Raw genomic sequence first — 20840 nt, forward strand, 5'->3', positions numbered from 1 at the left:
ACGATCGCGCCCAAAAGCAGCGATACCAAAGAAGATTGGAGAATGAGAACGAGACCCGCCTTGAGCATCAAAGTGATTCTGCTTAGTAGTGAGTCTCCGAGACATAGTCTTGTCCCAAATACGGTTTTGCTGTTTTACTTGTATTGTTTTACAATTTCAGTATTTACTTCTTATTGCCTATAAGTTACGTATATATATTTAGTTGTTTATTATTTTTCTTATTTTTGTTCTAGTTTTATTTTATTTACTTATTTTCTCAAACAAATAAAACACGTTCACTAATCAATTTTCTTTATGTAGTGTGTTTTATTGTTCTATAGTTTCGGTATTTTCCATTTACTGCCTAAAGTTGCTTACTGCCTAAAATGAAACATCCTACTAACCTACAAATTGAAGAGAGACAGAAAACTAGTATATATGGACTGTTTCAGATAAAGTGATAGTGTTCATGAAAAATAGATAAATATGCCTAAATCTTATATCGTCATGTACAAAACAATATTCTCTTTCATGCTGGCTTGATGCCAAAAAACAAATAATGATTAAGTAATGTCTCTTCAATCTGAAAAAAAAAAACTTCCGGTAGACTACCTCACAATAATGAGGTAGTCTACATCATTATTGTGGTATCAACATATCATTATCAAATAATGATATGTTGTTACTTAATCAACATATAAAACAGCTACCATTAGAAAATTCAGAAAACAAATAATGAAATCAAACAATTTTATTCTTTGTCAAAGTAATCTATAACATCAGAAATTTAGGTCATAATTTAACACTTGTTTTTGTAATTTTTATTATGAATAATTATACACTATTGTACCGAAAATTACATAAATTAATAAATATATGTGATGTTTTTGTATCTCTATGATAAAAATTTGATTTTTGGTAAATTTTTAAAATAAAATACATAGAGTGACCTTGAGTGACTGCACTTTGGGTCGGTGTTTTGAAGGGTAAAGTACAACTGACCACATCAGAGTAAAGGGTTAATGTTGTTTGTGTTTTCCTTTCAAGTTATTTTACTTCTGTATGTATCCAATATATAACTCCAAATGCCAGTATTGAAATGACATGTCATTGGCTTTAAATGTATGTTTTGCATTCAACTGTGTTGTTAGTATTGAGTTTAATTTCCTGTTGTGTTCTTTTGTTAGTCTTTGTTTTATTGTGTGTGTTCTGTGAATTTGGTGTGTTGGAATCCTAAATATTTGTAGATTTTGTCCTCTTATTATTATTATTAAAAAACTTTATTGAATTTTAAGAAATCAATCAATTTAAATAATAACTTAATATATTTGGTTTTACATTATTAAAATTAATAATAAATATTAAATTCATTTTCAACATTGATAAAATATTCTTTTAGTTTAGTTCTCTTTCTGTAAATATTTGATAATTTTAATTATTAATTTTTTAAAATATTAAAATAATCATAATTCTGTATTAAAATCATAATTAATATTCACAAACTTTTATAAATAAATAAATAAATAAAATATACATTATATTATGTAATCATAAATAGTATTCCTAATAAGTTGTATCAAGAACAGAGTTCATATAATGTTTAAAAAATGATAAAAAGAGAAAATTTAGTTTTATAATAAAAAAAAACAAGTACTATAATTAACAACATAAATATGTTTACAAGAGTGCTGTAGGTTCAGACAGGCTAACAACAACTAGTCTGGTTGGTGAGGGACAGGGCTCAATAAATTTGGAATAGATCAAGGCATGAAAAATTTCTGGATTTACTTGCCCTTATTCAACCCTGGGTCCTTATAGTAGTAGATAAATGCATTAACCACTTCAGCCATACAGAAACTAATATCTATACAGTTAGTTTTTGATTCATAACTATTATGCCAAGTTAAATTTTTAAAGTAAATATATTAAAACAAAGTCTAAATTTACATTTTAAGAATCATTTTATTTCAAAATCTATCCTGTAAACATCTTTGGTACTTAATAACTTATTATTTATACTTATTTTCTGTAAAACCACTAATAGTAAAGATATTTGCATTGTTATGTAATTAAAAATTACATTCCAACTCTTGATTATTGATGGTACAGTAAATACTATTATTTTTCTTTAATATGATGTAGATTATTGTTATAAAAATCCTACACCATAAATTATGGTATGCAATGATAAACCAGAAGATTTAAATGCATAAAAATAACCTTTTGATTATAACTGATATGTGATTTAATAAAAAAACTTATAACTGAATATTACAAATGTAAATTTCTAACCTAAATTTGTGTGTAAAGAGGAAATTTTTTCTTTAGCTGAATGAAGTTCTTTTTCTTTCAGGAGGAGTTATAGTCTTGTGCATGATGTGGCATTTCTTATAAATATCACCTGTTGTGTTTTTAAAATGTGCTTTCTGTAGTTTCTTCTATTTATGATCTAGTCTTGTAGGGCAATCATGACCTTTCTTACTCTCCAGAGGCAGCCATGAGTCAAACAGCAATTTGATACAGTTCTGTCAATGTGATCTTGGCTGAGGTCATTTGGATGCTTTCCTTGTAGCAGTTTCTGTGTCAACACTGCCTGATAGTGTCTGTATTTTTTGTGTATTGTGTTAGATTCAAGTCAGTGTTATGTAAGTTTAATGATGTTCTGTTTTTGTCTGCAAGAGTTACAGCTTTGCGTAACTGTGATGTTTCTTGTTTTCTGTAGTAAAATTCTCACAGAATCTGTATTTGTTTGTAGTGTAGATTTAAAGTATCTGTGAGGCCTCATCCTTCCTTTTTATGAGGAAGAATCAGTTTTATGTGGTCAACTTGGGTGCTGTTTATGTTTTGTTAACCCTTCTATGATATATTGTTAGTTCCAATTTAGCTGAAACATATGGAATGATGATATTTCGTCATTTTGAAAAATGTTTAATTTTAATAAAAAAATTCTCTGCATGTGATTTTTATTGCTGTTCACTGCCTTTAAGTTATATATATATATATTTTAAGCCTTACTCTGAAAGCAACCGTTAANTATAATTAACAACATAAATATGTTTACAAGAGTGCTGTAGGTTCAGACAGGCTAACAACAACTAGTCTGGTTGGTGAGGGACAGGGCTCAATAAATTTGGAATAGATCAAGGCATGAAAAATTTCTGGATTTACTTGCCCTTATTCAACCCTGGGTCCTTATAGTAGTAGATAAATGCATTAACCACTTCAGCCATACAGAAACTAATATCTATACAGTTAGTTTTTGATTCATAACTATTATGCCAAGTTAAATTTTTAAAGTAAATATATTAAAACAAAGTCTAAATTTACATTTTAAGAATCATTTTATTTCAAAATCTATCCTGTAAACATCTTTGGTACTTAATAACTTATTATTTATACTTATTTTCTGTAAAACCACTAATAGTAAAGATATTTGCATTGTTATGTAATTAAAAATTACATTCCAACTCTTGATTATTGATGGTACAGTAAATACTATTATTTTTCTTTAATATGATGTAGATTATTGTTATAAAAATCCTACACCATAAATTATGGTATGCAATGATAAACCAGAAGATTTAAATGCATAAAAATAACCTTTTGATTATAACTGATATGTGATTTAATAAAAAAACTTATAACTGAATATTACAAATGTAAATTTCTAACCTAAATTTGTGTGTAAAGAGGAAATTTTTTCTTTAGCTGAATGAAGTTCTTTTTCTTTCAGGAGGAGTTGGGAATGTATATTTGTTTTTGAAACTTCTCCTTCATCAGCTAATAACCTAAATAATGTAAAATATAATGTGTATTCATATAATTATGAATTCTAAACACAAAAAATATTTATTAAATTTATGTAAAATTATATAAACATTCATAATAAATCTTTCATTAATAATCAATAATTTGCTAAAATAGGTTTCAATATATTTAATACATATAAATTTTGTTTCCTTTCAGATTTACTTATTTCATATATTAAAACACTATTTTAGGTCTTTCAATTTATCTTATACTCATCCTTAATTTACCTTTAAAAATGATATGAAAATGTTTCAAATGATTGTTTAATGGCTAACATTTTATTTAATTATTTTTTAACAACTATTTAATTTTTTAATTATTTAATATTAAAAAATAATTAAATAAAATGTTAACCATTTAACAAAGCTAATTGAATTTTCATTGAATTTTAATTTGCTTTTTTAAAACAAAATCAAATACAGTGGGTGATCGGTTAAAGAACAAATCAGATAACAAACACTTTCGCGAAAGATTTTTATGATCGGACAACGAACACTTCACTGAACAAACACAAGAAGAAGTGATGTAAAATAATGAATACTGACTGGTCTTCCTTTGTCTTCATGCAACAATTCGAAACTTTTCAGAGCACGGGAGACATCGACATCCAACCCGGTATATACCGACTGGATAGTATCCCCCGAACTTTGAAACTCTCCCTTGTAATTCCAGCCTTTTATATTTCTGACAGAAACAATTCTTTTACATTTTCTTATGTGGATTAATGCCAATATCTGCTATTAAACATCTTTTGAAGAAGTGGGAGGATGTCAGAACAATGGTCTTAGACTGGTATCCAAACCAGGTTGAGATTAATAGGCTTAGGGATCGCTACAATTACAATGCTATTAATTACCTATGAAAAATTCTGAAGAAGAGAGAAAAGTAATTGACATTGGACAGATTCTTTAACAACCACAAATGGGAAAAACATGACTAATAAAAATGCAAGACTGTGTATATATGTATTTTTATTATTACATATGAATAAATGTAGTAAGAAAGTATATATTTTTTATTTTTTTTGGGGTCTCCAGAATGAATTAATCAAATTCCAATAGAAACATATGGTAAATCGATAATCGGTTAACGAACAATTTGGATAGTGAACAAAGTCTTGGAATGGATTATGTTCATTAACCGATCACCCACTGTATTAAAAAATTTATACACATTTGGCATTTTTATAATGTTATCATAATTTATTTATTTTAATTATTTATTTTTTAATTTCAAGTAGGTATTTCAAACAGTTAAACAGACAAATGATATCTGAATTATATAAGTGTGAAGTTTACATATTAACAAAAATAATTAGTCATTGTATACTAGAATATAAAAAAAAAAATATTAATTTTTTTAAAATGGAAATTATTGATTATTTTTTTCCTATTACATCTAACAAGTAATATTGTACATCAAAAAACATTTCTGACTAATATACCATAGTTAACAAAATTGTCAAATTCTATTCTGTATTATTATTCATAAAGAAATTAAATACACTTTACAAATTATAAAAATAAAATTTAATATAAACATTAGCTATAGAATATTGTTAATTTATATAACAAGTTTTAAAATATACCATATCAAAATGATTAAATCACTGTCCTAAATAAATTCCATTTTTGCTTAGAACAGACATACAGTTTTTTATAAATTATAGTTTATTATTCCAAAATATTTTCAGTAATATAAGATTTTATAATCAGCAATTACACTGCAAAAATGCAGCAAATTATAAACTAATTTCAACTATTATTTATTTAAATAATATAAATATTATTAATAATTTCTAATGTGAAATAATCCTATAATTTTATTTACTATACTTTTAGTAGAAACTAATAAAAATAATTCATTTATATCTAATATTGTTTCTGCAATTATTATTAAATATACTTAAATAAAGTTAATTAAAATGTTTTACTGGACAATTTCAATTTAATAGTATGTAGAGAATTATGTCATCAGGTAGCAGAAGACACTGTCATAAACTTTTATTTAATAAAACTATTATTTAAATTAACAACATGCAATAACAAACAGATTTTTTCTAAAAATCTAATAATAATAAGCATATAAATACAGTCAAACCTTGATATACTGCCATCTCAAAGTGCCAATGAATACTTGTTAATAATATAGTATTTATTAAATGTATGATTCTGTAGTGCAAACAACACTGTTAACATAAAATACATGACTAAAACTTTTAAACCCTACTTTTTGTATATACTTCATTATTATATGTAATTCTTATTATTTGAGATGCTTCACTTTAGTGCCAATTTCAGTAACAAACAATCGATAGCACTAAATTAAGATTTGACTGCATTTAATAAAAACTCAGTATGTTTCTTTTAATATTTGCAAGTGTATGCTAATATTTATTATAGCATAATTCACAAATCTGAGTTATCAAAATTAATTTTATAAAAAAAAAATCAAATTATATCACTTTTATCCATACCCAAAATCATTGATAAAATNCATTTATATATATATATATATATACATACATATATATGTTACTGTGAAAGATTGAAATTAGAGAATGTTGATATTCTCCAGTGAATGTCGACACGCACAAAATACATTGGTGAAAGGAAAGGTATATTTGTAACCGAACCGAATATTTGGTTATATTATTATACATTCGAACAATCACCGGTGTATGTTGACATGCACATATAAGCTTTAGTGGAGGTCGAAACGACACCCGAGAAACCGATGTTGACAGAGAGGCGACAGTCTGTCGCCAAATTCTTCGCTGCTTCCTTCTGCTCAAGCTGGTTATACCGTACAAATACAAGTCCCCGATGTCAACCGTGACCGTACAGATGCCCGAAATGTGTTGGCGGTTGTTGTTGGAATAGAAGACTCCAACTTTTATAAATTAGCAAACAAAAATAGTACCCTCAAGCAGCTTTATACCCATAATCAGTTCGTAATTTGTAAAGAAACGTTACTTTCCATAGATGAGATTTCTTTTTAAGAAATATCGCCAAGAGAAGCAGCTGCAGCTAATTCGAAAAGTGGAGGGCAAGGCTATACATGTTGTCATTGCAAAAAGTTTTCCACGAATAAATGCAGTTGTAAAAGCAAGGGATTCTTGTGCAATTCAAAGTGCCATAACAGTTTAAGTTGTTGCAATAAATAAGATTGTATAACGTTAATCACATAATATATGTGAGTTTACTATTGTGTATTATTTTTCTTTTCTGATTAAGAATGTACTGTTCATTTTAGGTTCAACAGTTTATTTACATATGCTGTTACTTAAGCTTTCTCCTATTTTCACATATTAAAAAGTTGCATTTTTGTCTTAACGTAATAAAAATATTTTTATNGTGTATTATTTTTCTTTTCTGATTAAGAATGTACTGTTCATTTTAGGTTCAACAGTTTATTTACATATGCTGTTACTTAAGCTTTCTCCTATTTTCACATATTAAAAAGTTGCATTTTTGTCTTAACGTAATAAAAATATTTTTATTCAACACTCACCATCAGTGCATGTTGAATGTCAACATTTACTGGTGTAAGTGAGAAATAATGATATTTAGCAAATATTTTGTACATACACGAAATGACTGTGTGAATGCTGATATTCACTGGAGAATGTTGACATTCGCCAGATATCGATCATTCACAGTAACATATATATAGATATTTTATTTTCTTTNACAACAACCAGGGAAGTCAACTCTAATATGTTACAGGCAGCTATACGCTTTGCCCAATCACATCCACAGACATTCCACACCGTTCCCATCACACTCATTTTACCAATAAACCATAGCTGCCCACCCCAATTAGAAGAAACCTTCCAAGAAGTCAATCAACCCTCACTTGAAGATATGAAGTAATTGAGGTAATGCGACTGCGGTAATAGATGTCCACTGGTAATATTTAAACATAGTCTGTATTTGTGGAGTTTCTAAGAAGGCACGCGGGAGAAATGAGGATTAATTAACGCGTCGTTGTCAGGCCTGAGAACTTAACAGATGTTTAGCTCCCAGGTGTAAAAGTTGACAGTTATTTAACGAAAGTATAGCTATGATGTGATATTATGATGTAATGATATAAATATACTGAAAGTCTGGATTCGGATCCTCACATCACTATACTTTACAAAGATGCAAAAAATTTTGTGTTAAAATTTTCAGGTAAATTTTTTAATTTAGTAAGTAATGATAAAGCTATTGGATTGTTAAAAACCTTATGCAAATTTTTTGAATTATTAAGTAAGTTAAATTACTTATTTTATAATAAATATCAAAATGAAGACAATATATTCTTTTCTTTTGTATAGAGTTGCATTTAGTTGCTAATGCTAATGTGACTATGGATGTTAAAATAAAAGAGTTTAACTTTTAATACACCATTATTGAAAGCTTGTCGATAGCCAAGTTTTCAATAACATTTGTTTGATTTAATATATAAAACAAGAACAGGAACAGTATTATAAATAATCAAACTATTTAAGATAAATGCTTTAAAATGCATTTTAAAACTATTATCAAAAGTATTATCAGTATCCACTAAAGTTTTATTTTATCAATGATGTAAAAATATACCTATATCAGTTCTTTATTTAATATTAAAAAAATTAATTTACTTTATAAGTAAATTGTAAATTAAAATTTCTTACTTTATCAATCTGTTCAACATTAGAAAGAGGATTTGATTGTTTCTTTATATTTTCTTCTAAGTTTAAATATTGTTGTTTATAGTAATTTCTTTCTTCTTCTACTAATTTTAAAAGATTATCTTCTGATTTTGTTTGTTTTTCATTTTTATCTGAAGATTTTTTATTCTTTTTCACTGTAGTTTTTGATATTTCTGCATTATTCTATTACAACAAATAAAATTATAACAATGTAATTATTTTAAAATAATTAGTTTAATATATTATATTATCAAAAAATATATACATTTTTATATTGTTGAATATTTTGTAAAGCAACAACTTCTTCTTTGTAATGATCCCTCTGAGCTTCTAAGATAGAGATTAACTGCAACAAGTGATCTGAAGAATATCTCTGACAGACATCATCCACATTTTTGTGACTGAGTCGATCAATTTCCAAAACTAAATCTTTTTCTGTATGTTGTAAAATAGTTAAACTAAATATTTCATAAACAATAGTATATTTCTGAAATATTTTACAAGTAAAAAATTACCGTTCAAAGACATAAAATTTAGTTTTTTCTGGAGCTCTTCTTTTTCTTGTTCTAATTCTTTAATTTTGTTTTTCAACTGATCCCTTTCTAACTTTATAGTCTGTAATTCAATAACTTCTTCTCGTAATCTGTATAACTCATTGTCAATTGCAGAGACTTCCTATAGAGTGATTTAATAACAATGTAAAATTATTCAATTATTTCAAAAATTGTCATGCTTGTACTTCTTTGAAATTTCAATTTTGTTTACTTTCAAAATGTTCAATTTAATTTATTTCTTAAACTAAATTTACAATTTCATTCATGTTTAAATCTTTGATTTATAGTATTTCATATAACTTAATTTTATATTTAAGTAACTATACCCTTACAGAAAACTGTTTTCAAATAAACAAATTTCAATAATATAATATTGATAACTTTCCATCCAATATTAAATATAACTACCGTACATCATCATGTGACCAAAGGGTCGGCACCTTCACCCGTCAACTACTACAACTACAACAACCAGGGAAGTCAACTCTAATATGTTACAGGCAGCTATATGCTTTGCCCAATCACATCCACAGACATTCCACACCGTTCCCATCACACTCATTTTACCAATAAACCATAGCTGCCCACCCCAATTAGAAGAAACCTTCCAAGAAGTCAATCAACCCTCACTTGAAGATATGAAGTAATTGAGGTAATGCGACTGCGGTAATAGATGTCCACTGGTAATATTTAAACATAGTCTGTATTTGTGGAGTTTCTAAGAAGGCACGCGGGAGAAATGAGGATTAATTAACGCGTCGTTGTCAGGCCTGAGAACTTAACAGATGTTTAGCTCCCAGGTGTAAAAGTTGACAGTTATTTAACGAAAGTATAGCTACGATGTGATATTATGATGTAATGATATAAATATACTGAAAGTCTGGATTCGGATCCTCACATCACTATACTTTACAAAGATGCAAAAAATTTTGTGTTAAAATTTTCAGGTAAATTTTTTAATTTAGTAAGTAATGATAAAGCTATTGGATTGTTAAAAACCTTATGCAAATTTTTTGAATTATTAAGTAAGTTAAATTACTTATTTTATAATAAATATCAAAATGAAGACAATATATTCTTTTCTTTTGTATAGAGTTGCATTTAGTTGCTAATGCTAATGTGACTATGGATGTTAAAATAAAAGAGTTTAACTTTTAATACACCATTATTGAAAGCTTGTCGATAGCCAAGTTTTCAATAACATTTGTTTGATTTAATATATAAAACAAGAACAGGAAGAGTATTATAAATAATCAAACTATTTAAGATAAATGCTTTAAAATGCATTTTAAAACTATTATCAAAAGTATTATCAGTATCCACTAAAGTTTTATTTTATCAATGATGTAAAAATATACCTATATCAGTTCTTTATTTAATATTAAAAAAATTAATTTACTTTATAAGTAAATTGTAAATTAAAATTTCTTACTTTATCAATCTGTTCAACATTAGAAAGAGGATTTGATTGTTTCTTTATATTTTCTTCTAAGTTTAAATATTGTTGTTTATAGTAATTTCTTTCTTCTTCTACTAATTTTAAAAGATTATCTTCTGATTTTGTTTGTTTTTCATTTTTATCTGAAGATTTTTTATTCTTTTTCACTGTAGTTTTTGATATTTCTGCATTATTCTATTACAACAAATAAAATTATAACAATGTAATTATTTTAAAATAATTAGTTTAATATATTATATTATCAAAAAATATATACATTTTTATATTGTTGAATATTTTGTAAAGCAACAACTTCTTCTTTGTAATGATCCCTCTGAGCTTCTAAGATAGAGATTAACTGCAACAAGTGATCTGAAGAATATCTCTGACAGACATCATCCACATTTTTGTGACTGAGTCGATCAATTTCCAAAACTAAATCTTTTTCTGTATGTTGTAAAATAGTTAAACTAAATATTTCATAAACAATAGTATATTTCTGAAATATTTTACAAGTAAAAAATTACCGTTCAAAGACATAAAATTTAGTTTTTTCTGGAGCTCTTCTTTTTCTTGTTCTAATTCTTTAATCAGTTTTTCTAAATTTATTTGTTCTGAATCCTTACTTTTCAAAAGCATAATTAGATTTTGATTTTCTTTTTCCAATTCATTATATTTCTTTAATAAATTTTAATAATTTTTTCAGATTAATATTTTATATAAGTACTTAAAAAAATATAAAATTTATATTACAAATCAGTACTTACTTTTATTATTTCATCATATTTTGAACTTAATCCACACGATTTTTGTTTCTATAATAATAATATAATTGAGTATAAGAAAACAATTATTATAATATAAACAAAATATAATAAATATTTTCTTAATTTTAGTTTATTCTCCCCATTGGCACTTGAATATTTATTAATGAAATACTGTAACTAAATTTTTATGAATATAAATAACAATGCAATAATTAATTAATCTTCTCTTCTAATTGATATAATTTTTATTTTTTATTCAGATGGAAAAAATGCAAGAAAATATGAAAATTATATTAAATTATCAAACATTTATTACAAAAAAACTTTTTTATTGAAAATTTTAAATGTTAGATTCTTAAATTTTTGCTAATAAATAAAAATAATAAAATCTTAATATTTCATACCTGAATTACTTTTTTTGGTTGAAGTTTTAGCTTGTTATTTGAATTGTTATTGGAAAAATGAAGCTTAGCAGATTCTTCATATTTCGCTAACTTGCTTTCCAGTTCAGAATTTTGTTTTTGTAAACATTCTATCTGTTAAAGTTATATAGTTTTGTTTAAATAATTTATTTAAACAAAGAGATGTTACTTAATCAACATTAAATTATTACTCTTTATAGTATTTTACCTTAAAATAATGAAAAAAATATTATAAAATAAATAAATTCTAAAATTATTTACATACAACTTAAGTAATCAAAAATCTAAAATAGTTTTGATTTTGCAAATTCAAATTTATTAAGTCAATATTAATAAAACATCAAACACAGTAAAATTTCATTAAGTTGAAGTTTTAAGAAGTAAAAGAGTCCTGACTTTGAGTTAAAGAGTTTCAAGTTAACAAGTTTAATACCAGATTTTCTTGAATTTTTCTGTGGCTATAAATTTCCTGTTATAAAGAATCTGGTCACAGAATGATTACAAAATTATACACAGTTTTTGGTACTTATGAGGACATTGTCAAAGCATTTCTTTGTGTTCTAATCAGAATGTAACATACTGCACCAAACATAATACCATGTCATTACAACTGTGAGGTTGTAATGACATGGTATTATGTTTGGCATGAAGCCATAGTGTTTGTTTGTCTTAAATTGTCTATATTCATATGTACTACAAGAGAAAATAAAGATCACAGACCTATCAAAGAGCAGAGGGTACACAGAAAAATGTGTCTGAATTAAAGTATCAGCAATTTTGACTTAATTAGATCATATTATATGAAAAACCCTACAAACTATGCCTTGAACTTGTTAACAACAAGTTAATATGATTTTGTGTTAAGGCAGTTTGACTTAGCAAGGGTTTACTATAGTGGATACACAGTTCATCCTATATACAAAAATTTGATTTATACCACTTTGTTTTTATAAAAAAATCTATATTAGTATCTGTTTATGCTAACCAAAATAAATTCAAAAAGAATTTTCATTTTTACAAAAAAAAATGTGAAATGCAAAAATAGTGTTTAGCATTTGTTTTACACTAAGTTATCTTAGAGGTAGTGTGCACCCCAAGCAGCAAGAGACATCATGCTCTTTTCCAAGAAACTACATTCAACATCTCTGTATCAAGTTTACACAGATATGAAATGTGTCTGTAAGCATCTGCACTTTATCTTGTGCATCCATTAGCAAAATATGTCCTAAGGTACAATAAGCTGTACACATTTGATATGATTTGGTATATTAATTTTGGGTCTGGAAACAGTCAAAACTTTTCCCATATAACTTAATGGTAACTGCTTCTTTGCTTTACATCATCATTTTGATTTATGAAAGATTTTCATAGGAATGCTCTACTTTCAGATATCAAAGTAAACCTATACTTTTTATTTTATATGTATTAAATATAATATTAAAATGAATAATACATACAGAATTACATAAAGTTTGTTTTAATAAATGCTGTTTAATATATTTTTTATTACAAAATGTATGATTGTGACTTACAAAAAACTCATACTACTGCAACTTTATTAATATAATAGAAAAATAAATATTTTAAATGTCATTTTGATCAAATATAGTTTCTAAAAATATTACAAAAATTATTATTATACAGTCAAACTTCTATATAATGAAATTGCTAAATCCCAAAAAAATTCGCTATTGGGAAATTCTTACACAGAAATTACACATTTTGGTAAATAAAGTATAATTTTAATGTAATTTGTTCATTATTTTACATAATTTAAATTAATATAAATGTAATATACAGTAATAGCATAATATAAACATAGTTTTAATTTTAAGCAAGTTTACATTTATGTGTAAAAATACTTACAAGTTAGTTTGGCTACATTTTTGTAAAATATTGTAATTTTTTGTTGCACAGAACAATTAAAAAAATGTTCGCTTTTTGTAGTATGCTTCTCACTTATTAAGAACATTAAAACTGCTTCTCTACATCAATGTAAATGCAGGTTTTAGCCCATTTTCCTGTAGGTCTTGCATCATTGGTTAATTTCAAAATTGATTCACAATTTGTATGATTGATAAACTACTCACAAGAATTCCAAACTTTGCTATAATGTCTTTCTTTTTTGAGCCTTTATCAATTTCCCACAACACACAAATTTTTTTTAGTAATGCTTAAACACCATATTAACAATTCTTCAAATTCCAACTGGATGACCTATTAAATAAAATAAAATCTCACTAACCTAAAAAATTAGTCCAGCAGCAGTCAAAATTATCACCTTTCTAATGTTTTCTACATTTGTTAATTGTAAATCATTATCCGTCAACAACAGCATTTGGACCTAATCTGTTTCCTCCTCCTTTACAACCAGTAGCCATATGGAGGTAGATTACATGATGGTTTTATAAGCTAATGACCAATATTGCTCACAGTTGGATTGTGATTTTATAAAGGGTTTACAGATTGATACCTGAAATTGCACCTATATTCAAGCTTCACCCAAATGAAATAATCAACTTTTAATGATTGATGGTCCTTACAAATTTAAAAAAAAAATTTGTTATGTGGAAATTTAACTTCATTATTTAGAAGAAATTTTACATATATTTTTGGTTGAAAGAACAGTTTATGATGCAAAAATTTATTATACAGAGAAATTTGCTATATAGAAGTTCGTAATATGGAAGTTTGACTGTATATATGTATTTTACATGTACAAATACTTAAGAACAAGTGTCAATGCAATTTTTCATAAATTTTATTGTTTTTTGCTGTTTCTTATAAAAATGAAATTGATAGCTTTCTTTTCTGATGAAATTAGAAACTATTAATTAAGTGTTACTTTATTTTAGACTAATGAAAGAATTAGTTATTATTTTTTGTTAGTTTTTTTTTTTGAGTTTTGCAATTTGAAAAATATCTTTAAATTTACAGAGGTTATTGTTATGAATAAAAATTAATTTAAAATGTTTTTTGGTTAATGCAACAAAAATCTTATTTTTCAGAATTCAACTCATTTTGGACATCTGCCATCAATTACATCATCACCTTTACTACAGAATGGTGAACCATCCACTGAGGAAATGACTCCATAAAAGTTTCAAAGTTTTCCAAAAACCATCTCTTTGTTAACAAATAGAAGATTGTCTTGTGCGTTAATTGTCACACATCATTAAAATGTCTAGTAAAATTCACCAGTTTACTTTCTTCACATCTAAANAATAATAATCATATTAATCTTATGAAGATAATGATCTGTCGTCGATAGAAATACATTACAGAAATAAATATGTTTAGGAAAACTACATTTTTCTAATGTTAGGAATAATTCTTCTATTCTATATTTAGTTAAAATTAAAAAGCATATAACTGTATTTTTCTCATACAAAATAATTAAGATATAATTCTGTGTACGTCAATCATTTTTGTGGTTACAGAAATAGATAAATCACAAACAATTTTAGTTATAAAAAATATTCCTACCTTGCATAATAGTTAAAAATTTTTAAATACAAGCACAATTTTTAAATATTTCTTAATACAAAACTCCATTATTTAATATATTATGTCTCCTACCATTAATTAATGTAGCTTTGTTAATTAATGCTTTGCTTACTTTAATCAGAATAAAGTGTTTGTTATAGTTAAAAAGTATTTGTAATATTTAAATTGAAATACATTCTGTTTAGCCATTAACATGCATTATAACATATCAATGAAAATGGCACTTACCACCTTTTACTCCTGAACCATTATATAACAAAGTGAGTTTTCAATGTTCTTATATGTGTTCAAAATCATGTAATATTTACTATTTATGTATTTATTATATCCTGTTCCAATCATTAAAAAAATATAAAATCAATAAAATTTTTATATAATTTGATGAGTATATTTTCATGCATATAACCAGTGGATTATGAAATTGACTTAAAAGACTTATTTGAAAGTGTGCTAGTCATGTGATAGAGCAGGTTACATGCAAAGTTAAACTGCAGTTTCAAACTATACCTATAAAACAATGGGTGTTCCCATAGCCTTGACGTATAGTGGAAAAGGTTATGCAAAAGTTTTATATTTGTCCAAGCAATTTCTGTGGGTTATATGCTACCGAGGGTCACATGCATGAATAATACAGTAATTCTGATTAAATATAAATCTTTTTAGTGTTTTTATACACACTAAAGATAAATTTTATACATATATAAAATTTATCTTTTTAGTATATATATAAATTTAAATTTTAGATTTCTATATTAACTAAAAAATTAATATATAATATTTAATAAGCATATTCTGATATTTAAAGAATTTTACCTGCATATGCAGACTAGTGACTAAATTATCATTTGCAATATGTTTGGCTTCAGAAACAATAGCATCAATGGGACGACCACCATCAAGCATTTGCTTTAAACGAATTATTTCCTTATTTCTTGATCCTATCTACAACATAATATCTACATTGTTTTCTAAATTATAGAAATATTTTCACTTTACTTTATCTAAAATTTATCAAAATTATATAGCTTAGTAATTACACTTCTAACAAATAGAAAAATGCATACTTGTTTCTGAAGATCAATTAAAGCTTCCTCAGCTTCTTCCAATGTATTTAGAATTTTTTTGTTATCTTCTTCTAATTGAATTATGCGATTGTCAGCTAATTTTAACATATCAATGATGTATATATCTTGGGTCTGTTCATAAACATTATTTAATATTTCAGATGGCACAGCAGGAGGAAGAAGAGTATCTATTTCCATTTTCTGACGTCTAAACTGTGCTTGTTTCTTGATATCTAAAAAATGTTGATGATAATGATGATAATATTAATAATACAGTAAAAATATATTTTAATCTTTTTCTTTTCTTATCTCATATTCTGTTTAAGAAGTAATCTCATAGACAAGAAAATTTATTTGCAATTTTGCCATACTTAAGAAACATCTAATTATTTTAAATCATTTTCTTCAAAACATACTTAATCTACATGTAACAAAAACTGGATAAAATCCAGTTTTTGTTACATGTACTTCTCAATACTGTAAAAATCATAAAGTATATACAAATTTAGTTAATATTTAATTATAGAATAAAAATTACATTTATAGTACGCAGAATCTAATTAAGTTACAATCAAAATTACTTGTAGCATAAATTATGCCCAATTTTGATACTGTCAAAAATTATAAAATTCATTCATATCAGATTAAGTTGTTCTTTACATTTTTTCATACTACGAGTAACACTGAGTAATTTATAACATATATGCAGTTTTAATATATATATGTATATTTATTTATAATAATAAAATCAAATTATGTAATGATTTTTAACAAAATAACCGGACTTAATAAGGTTTTAGGTGGATTTACATATATTTAATTATATATATATATTATATTTNTATTTTATTTTTTATAAAAATAGAATATACAGAATAAAATAAATTTCTTAATTTAAAAGATTATATATTATAGTAGAGCATCGATTATCCGAATCAATTGGGGACAGGGGTTGTTTGGAAAATCGATTTTTCGGATAACTGATTATGTACGAAAAAATATATTAACCTATCCCATGAAACCTATATTAACCATATATTAACCTATCCAATTGAAATTCGTTCAAATCCTGGCACGTCCTTAAGTAACCTTTCGTGGTTGCACCAGTGATGCCAGCTAAAACATGTGCACCAACAAAACTAATATTAGAGTAGCCCAAGACATAGCCAAAGATTGCAACACCACAGCACTAGCAGAAACTTAAATTTGCCAACTGGAAAGCTTTTGGTTAATTGACGTTTCAGTTGATCAACATTCAGATAATTGATGCTCTACTGTATTTCTATTTTTATTTGAATACATGTTCAATTTTACAGAAATAAGATACAGTGTCCTTGATTTATATGGATTTATAGATAAGCAAATACAATACTTCAGTTTATAATAAGCAATGCTAGCTACTAAGTGCTACTTTGTACATATATAATAGACGATATTAGTTTATAGCTAATGTCATCAGATGCTGTCATCACTAGTTTGTCTGTTTCTACCTGGAGTGTAAATTGTGTGTCTTACTTGATAGGATATTGAATAAAAATTTATTTTTTAATGTTTTTTTTTCATAACCAGAAGCTGTTTAGCCTTAATTATTATTTGAAATTAATATGTTAAAAATACATTGTATTTAAGCATAATTCAACTTACATTGTTTTTCAATTTGCACAGAAATTTTTGAACTGAATTAACTCTGTAAGTCAAAAATTTAATGTACAACTTTTTAGATTACATGTATCTCAAGCAACTTCATGAAGCTTGATAACTTTTTATTTATGAAAATATTGATATTTAGATTTTTATATTTTATTATTATTCTTTAAATTGAAGTTATTTGCAGTTTCTTATCTATAACAGAAAAACCAAACGTATTTAAATAGCTTCAGAAATCTCTACAATCAGTTAATATTTCTTTCTGTCAAAAAGGATTTTTAATAGGGTTATTAAAAATTAATCTGTTTGTTTCTCTTGAATCAAACAGAATCTTGAATTTCTTAATTTATGTTAGGAAAAAACATTCACATAGATTAGAATTTTCCAAACTGAAGTCTGCAGACCAGTTCTAAAGAGTCCACAAAAATGTTCAGAAGTATCAAGAAATATGTATTTAGTTTCCTAAAATCATACTGATAGAATCATAATAAGCATTTATTGTATAAAATTTATCATTAACTTGATAAGATATCAATAAAAAATACAAACAGAGTTGATTTGACTAAGCAGAGTTCAAATTAACACAACATGAATTAGTGAGTAAGATACAATAGCTCTAAAACTTATCATCAACAGATATAATAACACTAAAAATTTTATGGAAATTATAATGTTCTTTGTTCATATTTACCTTTTACTGTCTCTTCAAATTTTTCATTTTGATGAAGTATATGAATATTAAGTTCATTATTTTTTTTCACTAATTTTGCATTTTCTGCTTGGAAGGGTTCAAGTTGCTTTTCAAATGTTTTCTTTTCCTTCATCAAATATCAAATATTAGTAAAAGAGAATTTATAATTTAAAATTAAATTTATAATTATCATCAAATATATATTAAAACTATTAATTGATTACTCAGTATGACTGATGATACAATATACTAAGTCAACAAAAATATAAATTCATTAATTATACCTATCCCATGAAACCTATATTAACCATATATTAACCTATCCAATTGAAATTCGTTCAAATCCTGGCACGTCCTTAAGTAACCTTTCGTGGTTGCACCAGTGATGCCAGCTAAAACATGTGCACCAACAAAACTAATATTAGAGTAGCCCAAGACATAGCCAAAGATTGCAACACCACAGCACTAGCAGAAACTTAAATTTGCCAACTGGAAAGCTTTTGGTTAATTGACGTTTCAGTTGATCAACATTCAGATAATTGATGCTCTACTGTATTTCTATTTTTATTTGAATACATGTTCAATTTTACAGAAATAAGATACAGTGTCCTTGATTTATATGGATTTATAGATAAGCAAATACAATACTTCAGTTTATAATAAGCAATGCTAGCTACTAAGTGCTACTTTGTACATATATAATAGACGATATTAGTTTATAGCTAATGTCATCAGATGCTGTCATCACTAGTTTGTCTGTTTCTACCTGGAGTGTAAATTGTGTGTCTTACTTGATAGGATATTGAATAAAAATTTATTTTTTAATGTTTTTTTTTCATAACCAGAAGCTGTTTAGCCTTAATTATTATTTGAAATTAATATGTTAAAAATACATTGTATTTAAGCATAATTCAACTTACATTGTTTTTCAATTTGCACAGAAATTTTTGAATTGAATTAACTCTGTAAGTAAAAAATTTAATGGACTAGTGACTAAATTATCATTTGCAATATGTTTGGCTTCAGAAACAATAGCATCAATGGGACGACCACCATCAAGCATTTGCTTTAAACGAATTATTTCCTTATTTCTTGATCCTATCTACAACATAATATCTACATTGTTCTCTAAANTAACGGAAAAGTATGATGTACAGGGGCAAGCCACTACTAATTTGAGATGGAAAGCATATATTTTAAATGATATAAATTAAAAATATGATTAATTAAAAATTTAGTAAATTATATCCAGTAATGATATAAATTTTAAAACAAATTAAAATTTTATTTTTACTTCAACATTGGCAACACTTCCTTCTCTTAGAAAAATGCAAATCTGTGGCGTGTTTATCAATGATGAATTTTATCAGTCGAAGGTTGTAATGTGATAACACTTTTTATGTCTACTAAAACAAAAATGATAAAAAATACATTAAAGATACAGATTTTAAATTAAAATATAATTGCTCAATCTACGATGAATTCACTTTTAATTCGTAAATGAATAAAGATTAAACAGTAGCAATTAATAAAGCAAGAAGGCAATAATTGTAAGTTTTGTTTCATTATCAGTTTTGCAGTATGAAGCAAGGTTTAATAATAATGAACTATTCGGAATAATACGCTTGTAGAATCATTTTAAATTATCTTAATTGATAAATGCGTAACTTTATTCTTATCTGTTAATAAATATCGCTGTATCTAATAAATATTAACTAAAATGCAATTTATTCGTGCTATAAAAAGCACAGGTAAGTTAGTTTTAAGCTGATTTTTAGACAATAATTTTATTTAGTTGAATAAAAAACAGCATTAGTTTTTGTTAATAGTAGGATTTAAAAAATTAATTTTGACTTTTTTTATTATTTTTTTAATTTTTCTCTCTGTTTCTGTAGGCACTGAGATGGTCTTTTAAATGATAGCTTTCTCATAGGGCATATTCAGAAGTGCTTACTGATCATTTGGCTGCCATCAGCAGACTCAACAGTTTTGGAGCTGTTGAATATTTTTCTGCTGAACGCCCTCTACAGTCATGCTCTTTCGAAACATGTTTGGTGTTTCGACGTCACATTTGGTAGCATCGGTTAGCTCAGGGATGCCCCTCTGGGGAGATGGAAGGATTCGTGATTGCCATACAGGATCAGGTCATAAATGCTAAAAACTAAGGCATCTGTGGAGGATGGATAGGGTGCTTATTGTACCTATTGTCCTCTCCTCTATAGGTGTCATACCACACACATACTACACAAAAGCCTGGGACATTATAATTGAATAGAAACATGT

General features: G+C 26.0%; 2 protein-coding genes across 3 annotated transcripts in view; one reads left to right on the plus strand and one right to left on the minus strand.

Annotated features, from left to right (window-relative positions):
- LOC111625844 (centrosomal protein of 135 kDa-like) overlaps positions 1-20840 on the minus strand; it is a 49910-nt gene that overhangs the window by 27789 nt on the left and 1281 nt on the right. Inside the window, exons 3-15 of the mRNA XM_023369088.1 lie at positions 18558-18684; positions 16220-16458; positions 15969-16097; positions 11631-11762; positions 11227-11274; positions 10987-11137; positions 10737-10906; positions 10454-10654; positions 8983-9142; positions 8733-8902; positions 8450-8650; positions 7648-7697; positions 3652-3767 (exon numbers count right to left, since the gene is read on the minus strand). Of these exons, the coding sequence (XP_023224856.1) occupies positions 3652-3767; positions 7648-7697; positions 8450-8650; positions 8733-8902; positions 8983-9142; positions 10454-10654; positions 10737-10906; positions 10987-11137; positions 11227-11274; positions 11631-11762; positions 15969-16097; positions 16220-16458; positions 18558-18684 (1894 nt within the window). The remainder of the gene's footprint in view (positions 1-3651; positions 3768-7647; positions 7698-8449; positions 8651-8732; positions 8903-8982; positions 9143-10453; positions 10655-10736; positions 10907-10986; positions 11138-11226; positions 11275-11630; positions 11763-15968; positions 16098-16219; positions 16459-18557; positions 18685-20840) is intronic.
- Positions 1-20840, plus strand: part of LOC111625837 (stAR-related lipid transfer protein 3-like) — a 122589-nt gene that overhangs the window by 14361 nt on the left and 87388 nt on the right. The window contains exon 1 of one of the 2 annotated variants that reach the window (XM_023369079.1): positions 20092-20107. The exons of the other annotated variant lie outside the window; for it this stretch is intronic. The gene's annotated coding sequence lies outside the window, so the exon portion shown is untranslated. Of the gene's footprint in view, positions 1-20091; positions 20108-20840 lie in introns of those variants that run through there. 2 annotated transcript variants of the gene reach the window in all.

This window comes from Centruroides sculpturatus, unplaced genomic scaffold, assembly GCF_000671375.1.
Source record: "Centruroides sculpturatus isolate CEXI.00-Female unplaced genomic scaffold, Cexi_2.0 scaffold267, whole genome shotgun sequence".
Classification (NCBI taxonomy): Eukaryota; Metazoa; Arthropoda; class Arachnida; order Scorpiones; family Buthidae; genus Centruroides; species Centruroides sculpturatus.